At 44.0% G+C, this 21,558-nt stretch overlaps 1 protein-coding gene across 9 annotated transcripts in view; it reads right to left on the bottom strand.

The window, feature by feature from the left end:
• Nucleotides 1–21,558, bottom strand: part of ccser1 (coiled-coil serine-rich protein 1) — a 1,304,709-nt gene that overhangs the window by 768,080 nt on the left and 515,071 nt on the right. For all 9 annotated transcript variants that reach the window (XM_068045908.1, XM_068045891.1, XM_068045926.1 and 6 more), the window contains one exon: nt 10,519–10,732. In XM_068045908.1, the coding sequence (XP_067902009.1) occupies nt 10,519–10,732 (214 nt within the window). The remainder of the gene's footprint in view (nt 1–10,518; nt 10,733–21,558) is intronic.

Here is a 21,558-nt window from a genome sequence, read left to right as displayed (position 1 = left end):
CTTGAGATCATCCAAACGTCTGCTCCCTGTGTGTTAACTTGCACCAAGTCCCATTCCTCTATCACCCCTGTGCCCACTGACCTACACTGGCACCCGATCAAGCAACGTCTTGATTTTAAAATTCTCATACTTGTTTTAAATTCTTCCAAGGCCTCACCTCTCCCTATCTCTGTAATCTCCTCCAGCCCCACAACCCACTGAGATATCAGCACTCCTCTAATTCCGGCCTCATGTGCAACCCTGATTTTAATCGCTCCAAAATTGGTGGTCTTGCCTTCAGTTGCCTAGGCCCCAGGCTCTGGAATACCCTCCCAACATCTCTCCACCTCACTTTCCTGCTTTAAGAACTTCTTAAAACCCACCTCTTTGACCAAGCTTTTGGTCATCTGACCTAATATTTCCTTTTGTGGCTCAATGCCATACTTGGTTTTATAATGCTCCTGTGAAGCACCTTGTGACATTTTATTACATTAAAGGCGCTATATCAATATAAGTTGTTATAGTCATCTGTGCTGTCAGTTAATCTCAGCTGGGCAGCTGTTGTTCTCTATCTCATAAGTTAGGGAAAGGGTGGGGATGGATCAGCTGTGTTTCCCACTTCCAATTGCTATCCAGTGACCAAACATCTCCACAAGCAACTGTCTGATGAGGGCTGGATCTAACTCAGATGATACCTCCATGAATGAATACCTTGCTGATATTCATCTGCAATCACAAATGAAGAATGTACACTGAGGCAAGATAGCCAGACCATGAGGAACTTTTTCATAGCATGTGTCAATGTCTGCCGATCCCCAACCCAGCATGTTTTATTGCCTATGGAACCCGAGCCCAACATGTGTCAATGTCTGTGGATCCCTAATGCAATCTGTGTCAGTGCCAGTGGAACCCTAATCCAACTTGCATTAGAGTCTATGGAACCCTAACCCAACAGACGTTAGTGTTTGTGGAACCCTAACCCAACATGCGTTAGTGTCTGTGGAACCCTAACCCAACATACATTAGAGTCAATGGAACCCTAACCCAACATGCGTTAGTGTCTGTGGAACCCTAACCCAACATACATTAGAGTCTATGGAACCCTAACCCAACATTCATTAGAGTCTATGAAACCCTAACCCAACATGCATTAGCATCTGTGGAACCCTAACCCAACATGCGTCAGCGTCTGTGGAACCCTAACCCAACATGCAATAGTGTCAGTGGAACTCTAACCCAACATACATTAGAGTCTGTGGAACCCGAACCCAACATACATTAGAGTCTATGGAACCCTAACCCAACATGCATTAGCATCTGTGGAACCCTAACCCAACATACATTAGAGTCTATGGAACCCTAACCCAACATGCGTTAGTGTCTGTGGAACCCTAACCCAACATGCATTAGTGTCTGTGGAACCCTAATCCAACATGCGTTAGTGTCTGTGGAACCCTAATCCAACATATATTAGAGTCAATGGAACCCTAACCCAACATGCATTAGTGTCTGTGGAACCCTAACCCAACATGCGTTAGTGTCTGTGGAACCCTAACCCAACATGCGTTAGTGTCTGTGGAACTCTAACCCAACATGTGTTAGTGTCTGTGGAACCCTAACCCAACATGTGTTAGTGTCAGTGGAACTCTAACCCAACATGCGTTAGTGTCTGTGGAACCCTGACCCAACATACATTAGAGTCTATGGAACCCTAACCCAACATGCATTAGTGTCTGTGGAACCCTAACCCAACATGCGTTAGTGTCTGTGGAACCCTAACCCAACATGTGTTAGTGTCTGTGGAACTCTAACCCAACATGCGTTAATGTCTGTGGAACCCTGACCCAACATACATTAGAGTCTATGGAACCCTAACCCAACATGCGTTAGTGTCTGTGGAACCCTGACCCAACATACATTAGAGTCTATGGAACCCTAACCCAACATGCGTTAGTGTCTGTGGAACCCTAACCCAACATACATTAGAGTCTATGGAACCCTAACCCAACATGTGTTAGCAGCTGTGGAACCCTAACCCAACATACATTAGTGTCTGTGGTATCATATTCTAGCGTACACCACTCACTCTGGAATTATTCATTTGATATGGTTTGTTTTTCCATCAATCTGCCAACAAAACAGTAATTGGAGCCGAATTCAATGTTAACCTACAGGATGGTTTTGTAAGTCTCATCACACTGCTCTAGATTGTACTTTACCACAAGTTCAACACAAATTGTACGTTATTTAACCAAAATAGTGTTGACTTGGGATCTTTAATTTCATTAGCAATAGCTTAAATATGTAGGTTATGCAACAGACCAAATAATAGCATATGGTTTGGATTTTAAGGCAAATCACTTAAAAATTGCTCACAAATGATAATTGTTTTCATTATGGTTTTATCATTCATATATTGTACTATAAAATACTTATTTTAACAACTTAAATGAAGGGAAAAATTACATCCTTTTAGTTCTCATTATTTTCTGCCGTGACACAATAATTATTCAATTATACAGCCTCCTTCAGCCTAGACTGGAATATTGTCAGGGCCATACACTTCTTCTAGAAAGTAACAAAATAGGAGCAGGAGTAGACCATACCGCCCTCCGAGCCTACTCCGCCATTCAATGTCATGGCTGATCTTCTACCTCAACAAATGCAGCCAATATGAGATGCACAGCAAACCTGCGAAGTCAGTTCTTCGCCTGTACCAAGATAAAGCATCTTGCCACAGCAAACTAATTATATCCAGTTCTCTCAGTGAGGACAGTAATGTAACAAAATTAACATGAACTGCCCCATGCCTCGCGCATAGCAGGCTTGGAAGATGTTAACTCTGGAGGAAAGTAGAGAACAGAAGAGGGAAAGGAGGGAGTAAAAGTGGGGGAGTAAAGGATAGGAAAGCAGTAAATAAGGGAGGACGGGAGTAGAGGAGAGGAGCAAAGGATGGGGAGAAATATAGGAAAGAGGAATGAAGGAAAGGGAGGAATATTGGATGGTGAAATAAAAGGGGCAGAAGTGGGGGGGGGGAGGGGGGGGAATGAAGGAGAATATTGAACTGAACATTGGCACCATAGTAAAATGCCAAATACTCACATTTGTAACAAACATCTGAAAAGTCCCATTCAAACTGTTGCATTTTTAAATGCAACTTTAGGCCCAGAGAGCCTTACAATCTTTCTGGTTGAAATTCCAATCAGTCATTTCTGCCAGCCAGCAGAATTGCTGCGGAATGAGTTACAAGTTCAACAATTCCTGAAGACATAACCACTGCCAATAGCAGAGTCAGGGCCTGTTGCTGGTGCCAGCAAGAGCTCATCAATGGCTCCTGCTCCAATCTGCCACTGAGGCCCTTCCCAGGTTAATGGATGTTTTTCAGATTGGAGGAAGTTTTGTTGTGGAGTTCCCCAAGGGTCAGTGTTAGGACCCTTGCTCTTCCTGATATATATTAATGACCGAGACTTTGGTGTACAGGGCACAATTTCAAAGTTTGTGGATACTCTATAACTTGGAAACATTGTGAACTGTGAGGAGGATAATGTGGAACTTCAAAAGGATACAGAGGTGGGTGGAATGGGTGGATGTGACAGATGAAATTTAATGCAGAGCAGTGTGAAGTGATTCACTTTGGTAGGAAGAACATAGAGAGACAATATAAAAGAAAGGGTGAAATTTTAAAGGGGGTGGGGGGTAGCACAGGATCAGAGAAACCTAGGGGTATATGTGCATAAATCATTGAAGGTGGCAGGACAGGTTGAGAGAGTGGTTAATAAAGCATACAAAATCCCGGGCTTCATTAATAGGGGCATGGAGTACAAAGTAAACCTGTATAAAACATTGGTTCGGTCTCAACTGGAGTATTGTCTTCAGTTCTGGGCACCACACTATAGGAAGGATGTGAAGCCACTGGAGAAATTGCAGAAAGGGTTCACGAGAATTGTTGCAGGGATAAGGAACTTCAGTTTTGTGGACAGATTGGAGAAGTTGGGAATGTTTTCTGCAGAGAAAAGCTCGAGAGGAGATTTGATGGAGGTATTCAAAATGATGTGGAATCTGGAGAGGGTAGCGGGATCGAGAAGAGGGCACAAATTTAATGAAATTAGCCAAAGAATTGGCCAAAAAAGCAACAGCGACATGAGGAAAATCTTTTTTCACGCAGCGAGTGGTTAGGATCTGGTATGCACTGCCTGAGAGTGTGGTGGAGGCAGGTTCAATTGAGGCAATCAACAGGGAACTGGATTGTTATCTGAAAAGGAAGAAAGTGCAGGGCTACGGGGAGAAGGTGAGTGGTGCTCGGTAATTTTTTCTTTGGAGAGCCAGCATAGACATGATGGAATGAATGGCCTCCTTCTATGCAATAACGATTCTGTGCAGCTGTGATTCTGCGGTCCAAGAATCAGCAACATGAGACATCTTCTGCTCCAAAAGGAGCCATTGAATACACAGCATGGGTAACTGACCCCTCCAGGAATGATTACCCTTGCCTTACGAACCTCTAGGCCTTTCTCAAAATCCTCAATGAAATTCGTGCCAGCTCTCACCCCTCCAAGGGCCAAAATTGATGGAAATCCCAGGGTAGACTGGGAACTCCCACCAGTGCACCCACTTGGTATGGTCAAGGTGGGCACAAGACTCACTCACTGTCCCTCAGAACCAAGGCTTACCCCATTTCCTACTCCCTGTTCCAGAGATCTGCTGTAGGCCTTAGAACTAAACTTTCTGAAATCTGAATGGTGCAAATGTAGTGAATTTTGTTGAAAAAAATGTCATAATTTCCAAGAAAACATTTCCCACGAGATAGAGTTACAAAATCACTATTTAAGCAGCTCAGCGAAGGCACGTAGTATAAACACAAGAAAGAAAACACCAAATTCTGATCACTTTATCACCTTTAAACAAGCACTTAAATGACTAATTTCGCTACATACTAATTATAGAGAGAACAACAGATAATAACACACACCAGAGAATGCAAAGGAGTGTTATTCCCTTTCAGGAAGACTTTAGGCAGACTGGGTCAGCTCAGCAAGCTCCATCTGGAAGCTGCCATATTGACAAAACGGAAAATTGTGAAACCTGTTGTCAAACATAATTCTGTAATGCTTATTCTTGGCTGTGTGGCTTCTGCTTCTCAATGTACTTTTTGTTGTCGTGAAGAATTCAATGAAAGAGGAAGGGACCAAGGATGGATTCTTGGGGCACTGCATTTTAGGATCGGCATCAAAAGATTCTTCACACTGATGGTGATTGACACTTGGAATGGGCTTCCTGGGAGAGAGTCATGGAGGTGAAAATGCTGGAATAATTTAAGAGAATTAGGAGGAGTGTAGGATTTGCCTGGATGGTTGAATTAAGATCAGTCAAAAGCCTCACTCAACAGTACCTTATAATCTTGTGAAAGTCAGATTTGTGGTAATTACTGATAACAATAACTAATTAGAGCAAAATACTGCAGATGCTGGAAATCTGAAATAAAAACAGAAAGTGCTGGAAATACTCAGCAGGGCAGTCAGCATATGTGGAGAGAGAAACAGAGTTAACAGACCTGAAACATTAACTCTGCTTCTCTCTCCATTATCACTAATAAGCTTTCCTTACTCCATTTTACAGGGCCGCCATATTTTCTGCGCAGTGAAAATGCAACAGTGACTTGAAGCAAATCTAACGGGTATTAATTCTTTTGACCAATTTGGCATCCAGCATTCATATAGCGTTTTCAACATAGTTAAAACCGTCTGCAGGCACTTCACAGGACCGTAATCAGACAAAACTTTGACACTAAGCCACACGAAGAGATATTAGGACAGGTGACCAAAAGCTTGATCAAAGAAGCAGGCTATTGGAGTGTCTTAAAGGAGGAGAGAGAGAGACGGAGAGGTGCAGATGCTTAAGGAGGGAATTCCAGAGCATACAGTCTAGGAAGTGGAAGCTCGGCCACCCAAGGCTGGGCAATGAAAATCAGCCATGGAGAAGTGTAGAGATCTCGGGCTGGCTTGACCAGACCTCTGCCCACTGGGGATGGGAGCTTGTAAAATGGCACAGAAAGATTGGGGGGGGGGGGGGAGGGGTGGGGGTTGTGCGCTCATCATTTCCCCAATGCCGTGTCATCTTGTCAGCAGTGGGGAAGGTGGCGGATGGCCCTCCCGTCCAGAGGCCGAGAACCACTTCTCACCACTGCTGGAGTTTTACCAGTGGAGCATGGGCCCTCTGCTGCATGGGGAGACTACCAGGTAAATCCTGGTGGCCTCCCAACGTGCTCTGGGGCAGAAGGGGGCTCCTAGTACAGCACTTTTTGGCCCATGGAGGGTCACACCCACCCCCACCGGTGGCAAAGGCCACCCTCATAGCACCAACCCAGCCCCCAATCTTGCCAGGGCCTGCCTGACTGATCCCTGCACCCCCAGAACTTATTTATCTGGTTGTGAGGGCACCGTCCATCCATTGCACACTCTTCTTCCAGGTACAATCCCGGCAGTGGCCATCGCTCCCGATGGCAATGCTGAGACTGCTGAGCTGCCGGCCCTCTGATTGGCCAGCAGCTCCTGGGAGCAGGCGGCCATTCTTAATAAGGATGGCTGCTGATGACAAGATTTGGCCCCAGGCCCTGCAGACCTCCGAAGTGGTGTTTCCTCGCGCATCCCGTCCACCCGCCCGCTACCCCCACCCTGCTTTCGGACCCATAAACCTTTTGCTGCGATGATTAAATCCAACCCCTGACAGGGAGGTGGGGAGGGGAGGTGTGACACAGGTGTGCTGGAAAAGCTTACAGAATACCCTGCTGCTTTCTTGAAATAGAAAGGTCCTGGGAACATTATCATTTCCAAGTCACACTACTCCTGACTTAGACAATTCACAGAATTGTTACAGCACAGGAGGCTGCCATTCGGCCCATTGTGTCTGCGCTTGCTCTCCGAAGGAGCTATTTACCCAGAGTTACTCCCCCGCCTTCTCCCTGTAGCTCGACACATTCTTCCCTTTCAGGTAACAATCCAATTCCTTCTTGAATGCTTCAATTGTACCTGCCTCCACCACACTCTCAGGCAGTGTACTCCAGATCCTAACCACTCACTGTGTGAAAAAGTTTTTCCTCATGCCTTCATTGCTTCTTTTGCTAAATACCCAAAATCTGTACCGTCTTATTGTCGATCCTTCCACCAGCGGGAACAGTTTCTCTCTATCTGCTCTGTCTAGACCCTTTGTGATTTTGGACACCTCTATCAAATCTCCTCTCAACCTTCTCTTCTTCCAAGGAAAACAGTCCCAGCTTCCCCTATCTATCCATGTAACTGAAGTTCCTCATCCCTGGAAACATACTCATGAATCTCTTCTGCACTCTCTCCAATACATTCACAACTTTCCTAGAGTGTGGCACCCAGAACTGGATGCAATACTCCAGATGAGGCCAAACTAGTGTCCTATACAAGTTCAACATAACCTCCTTGCTCTTGTACTCTATGCCCCTATTAATAAAGCCTAAGATACTGTATGCTTTATTAACCGTGCTCTCAACCTATCCTACCACCTTCAAAGACTTATACACTTATACCCCCAGGTCCCTCTGCTCCTGCACCCTTTATTTTATATTGTATCTCCATGTTCTTCCAAGCAAAATGAATCACTTCACACGTCTCTGCATTAAATTTCATCTGCCACTTGTCTACCTATTGTCTTTTTGAAGTTCTAAACTATTTTCCTCACTGTTCACAATGTTTCCAAGTTTTGCATCATCCACAAATTTTGAAATTGTGGCCTGTACACCAAGGTCTAGATCATTAATATATATCAGGACGATCAAGGGTCCCAACACTGACCCCTGGGGAACTCCACTATAAACCTTCCTCCAATCCGATAAAATATCCATTAATCATTACTCTCTGTTTCCTGCCATTCAGCCAGTCCTTCATTTGCCCAGGGTCAGAATCCTGGAATTCCATAATCAACACTATTGTGGGAGCACCAACACCATGAGGACTCCAGTGGTTCATGTAGACACCAGCTTCTCAGGGCAACTAAGGATGGGTCAACAATGCAGTCCAACCAGTGCCACCAACATCCGATGAACAAATTTTAAAAAAAGCACGACCCCATGACTGACTAGCAGGAATGTGCTGAGTCCAGACACTTGCATGGATTCTGAGCACTAAGTTCCCACACTCTTTTCTGGAATACACCAAGAGAATGGATTAGCTAGAGAAATATATAAAACTGATATAGCGGTCGTACTGTACTTAATCACCTTAAGACAGTTGTCCAACAGGAATTGCTGTCGAGCCACTGTGGCTATGATCACACCATTTTACCAACAAATGCATAAAAAGGTTAAAGGTCACATGGGCATTAAGATCACATGCCCAATGATGGTGCCTATTATTCATTGTTTATTTACTGAACAGAAATGCAAATTGATCACATCTAGATCCCCAATTAGCCACTTGAACAACACTGCACTAAGTCCAATTGTATGATATCTTGCAGAACAGGATGTTAGCAGACTCTGACGAAAAGTCAATGATCTGAAATGTTACAGATGCTGTCTGACCTGCTGAGTATTTCCAGCATTTTCTACTTTTATTACAGTATTAACAGATTGACCTTCTCCCCTAAGTTAGCAACAAAGCATTGCAAAACAACCCAGCATTCAAATTTTAACCTTGACTGAAAACAAAACCCGATACTCCTCCGTGACTGGCATTTTCTGGAGCTTTTTGTAATCCCCTTGGCAGCCTGCTTGATGGACAGCCTTCCTATACAACAATGCTCTGTCTTAAGGGACTGAGGCAGCAATCAAAGCATTTGGGTAATATAGGAAACATAGAGAGATGCTGTGCACTTCTACCTAAAGAAAAGCACTGTGTAGAAGATGTAAAACAGAGGAGGAAGCAGACAGAACATTGAAATATTCTGCATTATTTACTATAGCTGTGGATAGTTATCATTGTGAGTAAACTAAAAAAGCAACAAACAGCAAACATATTACACCGGATGAAAAAAAATGTTATTTTCCTTCAAAGTCTGCCATAGTTTAACCTCAAACATGACTGCTAGCTCCATCGCCTAGAACAGGAGTTTCAATAGCTTTCAGATAATGAAATAATCAAATGTGCAATGATAACCATATGATGTTTTGTTATTACTGGACACCCTAGGATATAGTGAATTAATTAGGTATTACGATAGCTTACTGGGTCTTTAATAATACATTAGCAATAGGACAATTTCACAGAAATGAAAAATAATAGAGCAATGGATAATCTTTAAGGCCAAACTGTGTTTGACTAACTTGATTGAGTTTTTTGATGAGGTAACAAAGAGGGTAGATGAGGGCAGTGCAGATGTTGTGCATATGGACTTTCAAAAGGCATTTGTTAAAGTACTACATATTAAGCTTGTTAGCAAAATTGAAGCCCAAGGGATTAAAAGGGACAGTAACAAAATGTATACAAAATTGGCAAAGGGATTGAAAACAGAGAGTGTATTGAATGGCTATTTTTCAGACTACAGGGGGTCATAGTGGCATTCAACAAGGTTCAGTACTAGGATCAGTACGGTTTTTTATGTATATTAATTACTTGGAGCACAGAGCACATTTCAAAATTTGCAGATGACATAAAACTTGGAAGTGTAGTTACACAGTGCGGAAGACAGTAATAGACTGCAAGAATTCACAGACAGGCTGGTGAAATGGACTGACATATGGCAGATGTGAGGTGATATATTTTGGTAGGAAGAATAAAGAGACAATATAAGCTAAACGGTACAATTTTAAAGGGGGTGCAAGAACAGAGAGACTTGAGGGTGTTTGCGCACAAATCTTTGAAGGTGGCAGGACAGGTTAACAAAGCAGTTAATGAAATGTGAAGGATCCAGGGCTTTATAAATAGAGGCATAGCGTACAAAAGCCAGGAAGTGCGGCTAAACCTAAAATACTAGTCCAGCCCGCGCTGGCATACTCTGTCCAATTCTGGTCAGTGCACTTTCAGAAGGATGTGAAGGCTTTGGGAGGGCACAAAAGAGATTCACTGGAATGGATCTAGGCATGAGGGATTACAATTATGTGGACAGGCTGGAGAAGCTAGGATTCTTCTTATTGGAGCACAGAAGGTTAAGAGGGGATTTGATAAACATGTTTAAAATCAGGATTGGTTTAGATGGAATAAATAAAGAGAAACTGTTTCCAATGACTGAAGGGCTGATAACCAGAGACATAAATTTAAGGCGATTGGCAAATCACCAGAGGCGACATGAAGAAAAACATTTTTTTTCACCCTTATAGGGTGGCGAATACAGATTCAATAGTAACTTTCAAAAGAGAGTTTGATAAATATTTGATGGAGAAAAATTGCAGGAAATGGCCCCCTTCTCTGTTGTACTGTTCTATGGTTGTATGCTATAAATTTACTGTAAAGCCTACATTTCCACAACATCAGTGTAAGGACAATATCATTGCTGTACAACTCCCAGTGTTTAATCCCCCTCCGGAAATAACTCTGGCACGTTTGCCTCTTAAACCTGAAGAACAAATTCAATGATTACCTCTTGCAGAATCCTCTTCAATTTGAGAAGCATTGTCTTTACTGCTGCGCAGTCCTGCATCATTAACAGCAAGGACATGGCTTCGAGGCCACCACCGGTCTCCTCCTCCCTCAGAAGGGACCAATCTGAGGATGTAGCACTGAGACAATGGTTGTTCCGAGGAGGTCTAAATTCACAAAGCTCACTTTCTTTTGAAGGCTGGACAAGCGGAAGCCTAAGAAAGAGAAATGATAAAAGATGCATGTCAAAAAACAGTACATAATCAAACATCAACATTATTTGGAACCATGGTTCCATTGAGTTTAGTTTAGTTTAGTTTAGTTTAGAGATACAGCACTGAAACAGGCCCTTCGGCCCACCGAGTCTGTGCCGACCATCAACCACCCATTTTATACTAATCCTACACTAATTCCATATTCCTACCACATCCCCACCTGTCCCTATATTTCCCTACCACCTACCTATACTAGGGGCAATTTATAATGGCCAATTAACCTATCAACCAGCAGGTCTTTGGCATGTGGGAGGAAACCGGAGCACCCGAAGGAAACCCACGCAGACACAGGGAGAACTTACAAACTCCACACAGGCAGTACCCAGAATTGAACCCAGGTCGCTGGAGCTGTGAGGCTGCGGTGCTAACCACTGCGCCACTGTGCCGCCCTAAGTTGTATCGTCAATTTGTTAGAAGCGTAGAATTTGCAGCACAGAAACAGGCCATTCGGCCCAGCTAATCTACACCATTCCCCCTCCTCTTTTAAAACCAAAGTAAGCATAAGTGCCACAATGTGACACAGTTTTCAGGTTGTTTGAATGGAGAAAACTACAGTATAATTGTGATTACAAGCCATGATTTGAGGGCATTTTAAGTATTGATAACGGGTAACAGCTCAAGGCAATAGTCTACTTGGATGACTTCGGTTTAATTGCAATTTGTGTGAATCCATATTTCGTTTTTTGACAGTAAAATTTCGAAAGATTCCTCACACCCAACTTTATAGCCTTCACATTCTTAATAGTGGCAAAGTGCTGAAAGAATTATTATTTTTACTGGCAATGCCAAGAGAGTTGTGCACACACATTTAAATACACATGTACACAATATCACTTTACCCCAGCACAGAGCAGTGCAGGGGTAACAGTAACTCACTATTCTAACACTGTAAATAAAGGAGCTATTAATAAATGTGACACAAACTGAAAGGATAAACTACATGGTTGGAGCATGGCCCAAATTGTGAAATAACTGCAAATAAGCTGCAGAACAGGTATGATAGCAAAACTTTGGTTATATGTGCAAACGGTAAGTAGGTACATAGTTAACTCAAACATACACTTCAGACAAGAATCAAAACCTGAAAAAGTGCATTTCTTTTGTTCAATTCTGTTATTGCTTAGGAATACAGAAAGGTTAACAGTGTTCATGTTAAACTGAGGAAAGAAACATTCAGTCAAAGAGTTGAATTACTGTGACCCCAATATCAGGACCAAATAGGTGCTGGCTCGGTGATTTTTATTTTATTCATTCATGGGATGTGGGCGTCACTGGCTATGCCAGCATTTATTGCCCATCCCTAATTGCCCTTGAGGAGGTGGTGGTGAGCTGCCTTCTTGAACCGCTGCAGTCCATTTGGGGTAGGTAGACCCACAGTGCTGTCAGGAAGGAAGTTCCAGGATTTTGACCCAGCGACAGTGAAGGAACGGCGATATAGTTCCAAGTCAGGATGCTGTATGACTTGGAGGGGAACTTGCAGGTGGTGGTGTTCCCATGTATTTGCTGCTCTTGTCCTTCTAGTTGGTAGAGGTCGCGGGTTTGGAAGGTGCTGTCTAAGGAGCCTTGGTGCGTTGCTGCAGTGCATCTTGTAGATGGTACACACTGCTGCCACTCTCCGTCAGTGGTGGAGGGAGTGAATGTTTGTAGATGGGGTGCCAATCAAGCAGGCTGCTTTGTTCTGGATGGTGTCGAGCTTCTTGAGTGTTGTTGGAGCTGCACCCATCCAGGCAAGTGGAGAGTATTCCATCACACTCCTGACTTGTGCCTTGTAGATGGTGGACAGGCCTTGGGGAGTCAGGAGGTGAGTTACTCGCAGCAGGATTCATAGCCTCTGACCTGCTCTTGTAGCCACGGAATTTATATGGCTACTCTAGTTCAGTTTCTGGTCAATGGTAGCCCCTAGGATGTTGATAGTGGGGGATTCAGCGATGGTAATGCCGTTGAATGTCAAGGGGAGATGCTTAGATTCTCTCTTGTTGGAGATGGTCATTGCCTGTCAATTGTGTGGCGCGAATGTTACTTGCCACTTATCAGCCCAAGCCTGGATATTGTCCAGGCCTTGCTGCATTTCTACACAAACTGCTTCAGTACCTGAGGAGTCATGAATGGTGCTGAACATTGTGCAATCATTAGCGAACATCCCCACTTCTGACCTTATGATTGAAGGAAGGTCATTGATGAAGCAGCTGAAGATGGTTGGGCCTAGGACTTTCCCCTGAGGAACTCCTGCAGTGATGTCCTGGAGCTCAGATGATTGACCTCCAACAACCACAACCATCTTCCTTTGCACTTGGTATGACTCCAGCAAGCGGAGGGTTTTCCCCCTGATTTCCATTGACCTCAGTTTTGCTAGGGCTCCTTGATGCCATACTCAGTCAAATGCTGTCTTGATGTCAAGGGCAGTCACTCTCACCTCGCCTCTTCAGTTCAGCTCTTTTGTCCATGTTTGAACCAAGGCTGCGATGAGGTCAGGAGTTGAGTGGCTCTGGCGGAACCCAAATTGAGCGTCAGTGAGCAGGTTATTGCTAAGCAAGTGCTGCTTGATGGCACTGTTGATGACACCTTCCATCACTTTACTAATGATTGAGAGTAGGCTGATGGGGCGGTAATTGGCCAGGTTGGACTTGTCCTACTTTTTGTGTACAGGACATACCTGGGCAATTTTCTACATTGCAGGGTAGATGCCAGTGTTGTAGCTGTACTGGAACAGCTTGGCTAGGGGCACGGCAAGTTCTGGAGCACAGGTCTTCAGTACTATTGCCGGAATATTGTCAGGGCCCATAGCTTGTGCAGTATCCAGTGCCTTCAGTCGTTTCTTGATATCACGTGGAGTGAATCGAATTGGCTGAAGTCTGGCATCTGTGATGCTGGGGACTTCAGGAGGGGGCCGAGATGGATCATCAACTCAGCACTTCTGGCTGAAGATTGTTGCAAATGCTTCAGCCTTATCTTTCGCACTGATGTGCTGGGCTCCTCCATCATTGAGGATGGGGATATTTGTGGAGCCACCTCCTCCAGTTAGTTTGCTTACCCACTGTTTTTTTCAGGTTGTTTTTCTTCAGGTTTGCACTTGCTGATGTTCAATATTCAGTATGTTCACACCTAATCTGTACTAATGCTTTGTCTTTCAACACACCATTAACATATTGTTTGCCTTTGCTCCGTGACCTTTTGGTCAGCTATGTGGCCTGGTCCAATCTGCACCTTCTCCTTTGTTATCTCTTGCCCAACCCCCACCTCACTTGTTTATAATCTGTGACTTTTCTAATATTTGTCAGTTCCGAAGAAGGGTCACTGACCCGAAACGTTAACTCTGCTTCTCTTTCCACAGATGCTGCCAGACCTGCTGAGTGAATCCAGCATTTCTTGTTTTTGTTTCCTCCAGTTAGTTGTTTAATTGTCCACCACCATTCATGGCTGGATGTGGCAGGACTGCAGAGCTTAGATCTGATCCATTGGTTATGGGATCGCTTAGCTCTGTCTATCGCATGCTGCTTACGCAGTTTGGCATGCAAGTAGTCCTGGGTTGCAGCTTCACCAGGTTGACACCTCACTTTGAGGTACGCCTGGTGCTGCTCCTGGCATGCCCTCCTGCACTCTTCATTGAACCAGGGTTGGTCTCCTGGCTTGATGATAATGGTAGAGTGGGAGATATGCCAGGCCATGAGGTTACAGATTGTGGATGAGTACAATTCTGCTGCTGCTGATGGCCCACAGCGCCTCATGGATGCCAAATTTTGCATTGCTAAATCTGTTCGAAATCTATCCCAATTAGCACGGTGATAGTGCCACACAACACGATGGACGGTATCCTCAATGTGAAGGCGGGACTTGGTCTCCACAAGTACTGTGCGGGGGTCACTCCCATCAATACAGTCATGAACAGAAACATCTGTGACAGGCAGATTGGTGAGGACGAGGTCAAGTATGTTTTTCCCTCGTGTTGGTTCCCCCACCACCTGCCGCAGACCCAGTCTAGCAGTTATGTCCTTTAGGACTCGGCCAGCTCGGTCAGTGGTGGTGCTACCGAGCCACTCTTGGTGATGGACATTGAAGTCCCCCTCCCAGAGTACATTTTGTGCCCTTGCCACCCTCAGTGCTTCCTCCAAGTGGTGTTCAACATGGAGGAGTACTGAGTCATCAGCTGAGGGAGGGCGATAGGTGGTAATCAGTAGGAGGTTACCTTGCCCATGTTTGACCTGATGCCATAAGACATCATGAGGTCCGGAGTCGATGTTGAGGACTCCCAGGGCAACTCCCTCCCTAGTGTAGACCACTGTGCCACCACCTCTGGTGTGTCTGTCCTGCCGGTGGGACAGGACATACCCGGGGATGGTGATGGCAGTGTCTGGGACATTGTCTGTAAGGTATGATTCCGTGAGTATAACTATGTCAGGCTGTTGCTTGACTAGTCTGTGGGACAGCTCTCCCAACTTTGGCACTGATGCTAAACCCCCAGATGTCAGTAAGGAGGACTTTGCAGGGTCGACAGGGCTGGGTTTGCCGTTGTCGTTTCCGGTGCCTAGGTCGATGCCGGGTGGTCCGTCCGGTTTCATTCCTTTTTATAGACTTTGTAGCAGTTAGATACAACTGAGTGGCTTGCTAGGCAATTTCAGAGGGCATGTAAGAGTTAACCACATTGCTGTGGGTCTGGAGTCACATGTAGGCCAGACTAGGTAAGGACAGCAGATTTCCTTCCCTAAAGGACATTAGTGAACCAGATGGGTTACTGGAGGCGGCTTCTTAATTGGCCGGGTCTGCCATCCAATTAAAAATAGCAGAAGGGCTCCTGATGCTGCTGGCCCAATCACGGAGCCTGGGAGAGGTGGACACAACTGAGGCAGGTCGGGGATCGAGAGGGCTCCCCATCATGGAGGCACACTCAGACAGTAAGTAAAAAATTTAAAATCAGAGGGGCAAAGCACAGTCCACTGGAACCATGGTGGCAGCCTTCCCTGCCCACAGGCCCCTCTTTGGGTGGTTAAGACCGAGGCGGGAGGAGCGCACTGTCTTTTCTAATTCCGCTTCTCCACAGGTCACAACATATATTTAAATGTTTATCCAGTTAACGATCCGGTCAACCATAGACTCTACTCTTTATCCCAGAATAAAATGCACCAAACAGTTTTCTTTAATAAACAATAAAATTATCAGTTTATTATAAAACAAGAACTATCCAATAACAAAGCAAAACATTAACACAGACTGAAATATGAAAGCTCCCTTTTAAGATACACCATACACACACTCTATTGCAAAAAAAAAATACTTTGGCCAAATGCTTGCTAATTCTTGAAGAAAAAAATGGAAAATATGGAAAGAAGTCAGTTGTCCGGGTATATGGAGATGGGTCACTGGAATCTTTTCTGGAGCAGATCGTTCTGGAGATGTTGAGAATTAATCTGGTAGGCTTTCCAGGAGAAATGCGGCACCAGGGGTTTCTGCTATCATACTCTGATTTTGTAGGGATTTTTCAAAGATAGGAGAAAAGAGCAGCTGACACATTGGACCTCTCAGGGTTTCTTAGAGGGGTACAGGAAAAATGAGCTGGGGTTTCTTTCTTGGAAGATTGATCTTCAACTGCTTTTCAAATATTGTCCACACCCCAATTGAACCAAAACAGTATCTCAGCCAGTCAGAACCTCCTGACCCTTTTAAATCTTGACATGTCACTTCTCTGTAAACATCTTCCCCAAGTCACCAAGGTTACTGCAGTCTACTGAGCCTAAGGCAGCTGGCATACAGTAAAGGTTGTTTTCAAACACCATATCTGAGTGTCCTTTCAGTGAACTGTCAATGACAAAACAAAGTCCAGCATCTATGAAATCCTCAGCCTTCCAAAATTGAACGCATTTCCACCATGTGAATACGAGTCCTCAAAAAAAGTTTAACTTTCGCAACAGGGTCATGGAGCCTCTAGCTCCAATGGCTCCCTGGATGGCCACAGGGAAGCTGCCTCCATTAGGCTGGTGGTCTCCCCATGAGGCAGGGGGTGGGGGTGGGGGGAGGGGTCGCTCTGCCACCAACAAAATGCCAGCAGCCTTGGAAAATCACCCTTAATAGGGCCCTTAATTATTTAAATTGGCAGGCAACTGATCCCCAGCCAGTCCTGCTGCTGGAAAACTTCCCCGGCAGCGGGACTACATGAGGGAGTCATCCCGACACGGCTTCCCATTTTTCTCATGACCCAAGCCCGCTACCCCAGGACCAGGAAAATCCTGCCCTTAGGATCATTACGACACAGAAGGAGATCACTTGGCCCATTGAGTCCATGCCAGCTCTCTGTAGAGCAATTCAGTCAGTCCCATTATCCCACTCGATCTCCGTAGCCCTGCAAGTTTATGTCCCTCAAGTGCCCATCCAATTTCCTTTTGAAATCATTGATCTTCTCTGCTTCCTCCACCTTCGTGGGCAGCGAGTTCCAAGTCATTACCATTCGCTACGTTAAAAAAAAGTTGTTCCTCCTGCTAGAACCGAAACTGAATCACCACAGCAAAATATATTCTCACAAATGACATCTGCAGAAGACCTTTTTTAGTGTGAAACCAAACCTCTCTGGAAAACATCTGCAAAGATTAAATACAGCAGTAAATTAATATTTTTAATTTGCAGAATTCAATATCCAACATTAGAATTGCAATGCAAATGAATTATTGGTCCAGCAGAGTAGCATTGAAAATACCAGTTTAGCACTCTGTGGTTTCCTGCCTATAAAATGCTTGATGCCATACTGTTACATTATTAAATCTGTGTGAATGAGACATGAACAGTGTAAGCACAGTCCTAGCTTCAGGCTGACAGAGTCATGCTGAAAGGGAAATAATATAGTATTTTTCAGATTGTGTTTAGATTGTATAAGTAGAATAGATTTCACCTTCGAAATGGATATCTGGGGCATGATTTTTGTTTTGGGGTCGGAACCAAATCCGGGTCCCGACTCTGCACCATGTCGGGATTCATCATCTGCCACAATTTTCCAAGGAATGGCCAATTAGTGGCCATAGGTCATACTTGCTGTTGAATTAAGGATGGTGGGTGGGTTCCTGTTGCTTGTGGGCGAGCTGCAGTTCTGCACCCAACCTGGCTTCTCAAAAATGGCTAGGAATGGGAACTGGGTCAACAGCTGGCGTTGGGTAATTCCGGGCCTGCCCGCCCATCTCCTTTCCCGCCTCCACCTCCGCGACCAAAGTCCTGTCCCTGATCTCAGTCAGGATGCTGATGAAGGTATTTCTGGATGCATCTGGAATCAGGCTTCCGACTTCTGCTCAGTGTCCAATTGCTCCTGCCCAAAGTGCTTTCCGGAAGATGTTGGGAAAAGATAGGATTAAATTGGCCTCACCTGTGAAACTCCCCCACATGTGGTTACATTGCATATGAAAACTCCACATCAAGAGAGGCCAATTGGATGAGGTACTGGAGGATTACTGACTCTTCCCCACCACAAGTCAGCAACCTCAGGAGAAGAGGTGACAAAAAAGGTCAACTGACCAATGGGATCCATATTAAGAACCATAAACATTGACAAAAAAGTCCAGAATAAACCTTACAACGGTCAAACCTTTCCCATCCTTTATGTAGTTCATGTCCATAGCTCGATTTCAATATTAAAACTACACCGTAGAGGTATTTTCTCCTTAACACGAAGAAAACATCAAATTAGCAGTTGCTGTTTAGTGAGTTTAAGAAGGGACATTGAGATCCATGGAAACCTCAAAAGACTGCACGGAACTTTTATTTTCCCGGTTACTGTTCAACATGTTACTGATATCCTGTATTGTGTGTTATCATCTTGTATTTTATGAAAATGACATTCCTTCTGACTATGTCAATTATTCCTCTTTAACTTAAATGCCAGATATCCATTATTCTCTTGCAATGTCACATCAAGCTATAGTTATGTTACTGATGGCCTTCTCCACAGTGCAGTCAACCTGACACACTGTGTCAGCCTTGCAGACATTAGGAAAATTAGCAGGTAATTCAGGATGACATACACCCTAGATGCTGTGCCAAGCTGAACCTAGAACACTATGTACAAGAGTACCTTCATTACCACGGAGTCCAAATCATCTCAGGACCCTGAGTGGATCTACATTATTCTTGCCCATCTGTTTATCTTGATGTATAACTCTTTGGGATTAATTGCCGAGTACATACAATAGAGCAGCTTTAGTGAGTTTTCTCTATGAGCTCTCTGTAGTTGCACATTTTTTATGAGACAGTGCTCTGTGTGGAGTGTTGTATTGTCATGTTGAGTTAACCTAATGTTTTATCATTTGATTAATTCAGCTGCAGAGCGGGTTAACGCAGGCATTTTTCCATCAAAAGGGTCGCAGATACGAAAGTACATGTGGAACTGATGCTGCTGCAAGTAGGATTCACTTTTTAATTTTTTGTTCCTATTCTTTTAAAAGTAAGAATACTCCAGAACCAACATCTCATGGGTACTGAAATAAATACAGAAAGTGTTGGAAATAGTCAGCAGGTCTGGCAGCATCTGTGGAGAGAGAAGCAGAGTTAACGTTTCAGGTCAGTGACCTCTCATCAGAACTGGCAAAGTTAGAAATTGATAGGACAGAGGGCTGGAGAGGTTAACTGACATGGAGGTCATGGGACAAAGGCAAAGAGAGTGTGCTAATGGTGCGGTGAAAGACAAAGCATTAGTGCAGAGAGAATGTTAAATGACAGAATAATGAATGCCCTAGCCAAAAGCACAAACATGAAAAAAAACAGTGGGCAGGCACATGGTTTAAATGAAAAAGAAACAAAATAAAATAAAGTAAAAATTAAAAAAATAAAAATAAAACAGGGCCAGTCACGCTCTGAAATTATTTCCCTCCACCCCAGCTGTATTTGCTTAAAATCTATTACATTTCTAACCTTTGTCAGTTCTGATGAAAGGTCACCGACCTGAAACGTTAACTCTGCTTCTCTCTCCAGGTACTGCCTGGTGAATTACTCAGTTGCTGTTTGGCATTTCTACACAACATCCATGCTCCAATGACATGGATAGGTTTCATTCAGCATCTCTTCTTCGTACTCTATCAGTGTGCGTCGGATTGTAACCACAGACAACTTACTGCCAATTTCAATGAACTTTGCGCTGAAATACCAAAGGCAATATAACGCCATTTCAGGGGGATGCACCATTGACCAGGAGAGAGATTGTGCAGGAAAGTCAATTGCTTTTAGGAACTTACCAAAGTATTCTCATGCTTACCATTAATGTTTACAGAATGACTCACCCACTCATTTGTACTTATGCTTTGTTTAGTGGCTCCTGCCTACAGTTGAGAATGGGATGTTTTAGGGGAAATCTCAGGTGTAAATCCCTATTCTACCGTTCCTTGCTCTCATGAACTGAAGCCAATATATTTTCTGCTACAACAATTTATACAGTCTTAGTTATATTTTGAACAATTAAAAAGGACTCCCATGAAAACGGCATCATATGACTTTTTCCCCCACCCAGTAATTAATTTCTATTTTCCAATCGACAGTTAGAAATACATGCACAGTAATTGACATTCAGCTGCGTCACTGTTCACCCTTGACGGAAGCAAATAATCCTCATCATATTTTCTTGCCCTGTTCCCATATCCCTTTATCCCCCTCCTTTGCCGGATATCCAATCTAACCTTGAATGTTGACATACTCCGAGAATTTTTCAGAGCTTCTCCCACTCCACCACCATAACTTGACCGTAAGATTAGCAAAGTTGCAGTGACAGAGCAGCAGGAAATTATCAGCAATGGTTTCTGCCTCAACCACTAGTTCTGGAAGAAAATGTTGCAGCTTTGCATATCAAGAAGGGGATGATTTCTTCACTGTTGTGCATATGGCAGAACATAAACCTGTTCTTTATTACAATGTTATTACGGACAGGTGGAAGGTGGGGTGGGTGACTTCTACTTTTCACCTCTCAACTGACCACAGATAGTGTTTTAAAAACAGTGTTTTAGTCCCTGAGCGTTTCTAAGGGTCAAATAAATAGACAAACAACAGGTTTTCTTGTAGGTTGAAAAAGAACGATAAATATTTTACACAATAACTGAAAAATGTTTGAGACTTCACCCACTCACGCATTCTCACACACACATGCACCACACACACACACACACAAAAAGAAAAGATAGAGAGTAGCATGGTAGTGGACAGTCCAATTGTAGTAAGAGAGCTATTTGCTTTAAGAAAATTTTTTGAAAGTTTTCGGGAGGAAATTTTTCAATAGTGCAAGCCTGAATGTTTTTTGTCTTGGAAAGGATGAAGTGACGCAGGCTCCTTGTGGTTAAGCATCAATCCGAAGACGATGGTAGGAAATCCTGGTTCACTTTCGCAGATGGGGAATTCCAAAGTCACATTGCAATTTCTCTACTGCAGTTGTTAAAAGTTATCATCAGCAGGGCTCCTGCTTAGCTGGAACTGTCTATCAGTTGTTCTGGCTGGAAAAGACCTTCTCTGACTCTTCTGCCTCTCTCTCTCCCCAGAGAGATACCTCTAAGATAGAAACTTGTCAAGTTGGGGTGTTGGTCAGGTGAGTACAGGCTCTCTCCTCTGGAATGATTCATCCAATGTTCCAGGATATGGGAACCATTGTTATCGGATGGCATCTGCAAGTGGTCCATTTTGATAAATAGGTGTTACTTCACACCTATTATGTTGGCCTTGGCTTCGGAGTCAGTTTGTTTGCAAAAATCTTTTTTTTTAGCTCCATTCCTGCAGACAGGAGTTGTTAGCATGGAATGTGCTGCTTTCCATTTCAATAT

This window comes from Heterodontus francisci, chromosome 1 (genome assembly GCF_036365525.1).
Source record: "Heterodontus francisci isolate sHetFra1 chromosome 1, sHetFra1.hap1, whole genome shotgun sequence".
NCBI lineage: Eukaryota > Metazoa > Chordata > Chondrichthyes > Heterodontiformes > Heterodontidae > Heterodontus > Heterodontus francisci.
Note: the sequence above shows the minus strand (reverse complement) of the source record. Positions and strands in the feature narration are given on the sequence as shown.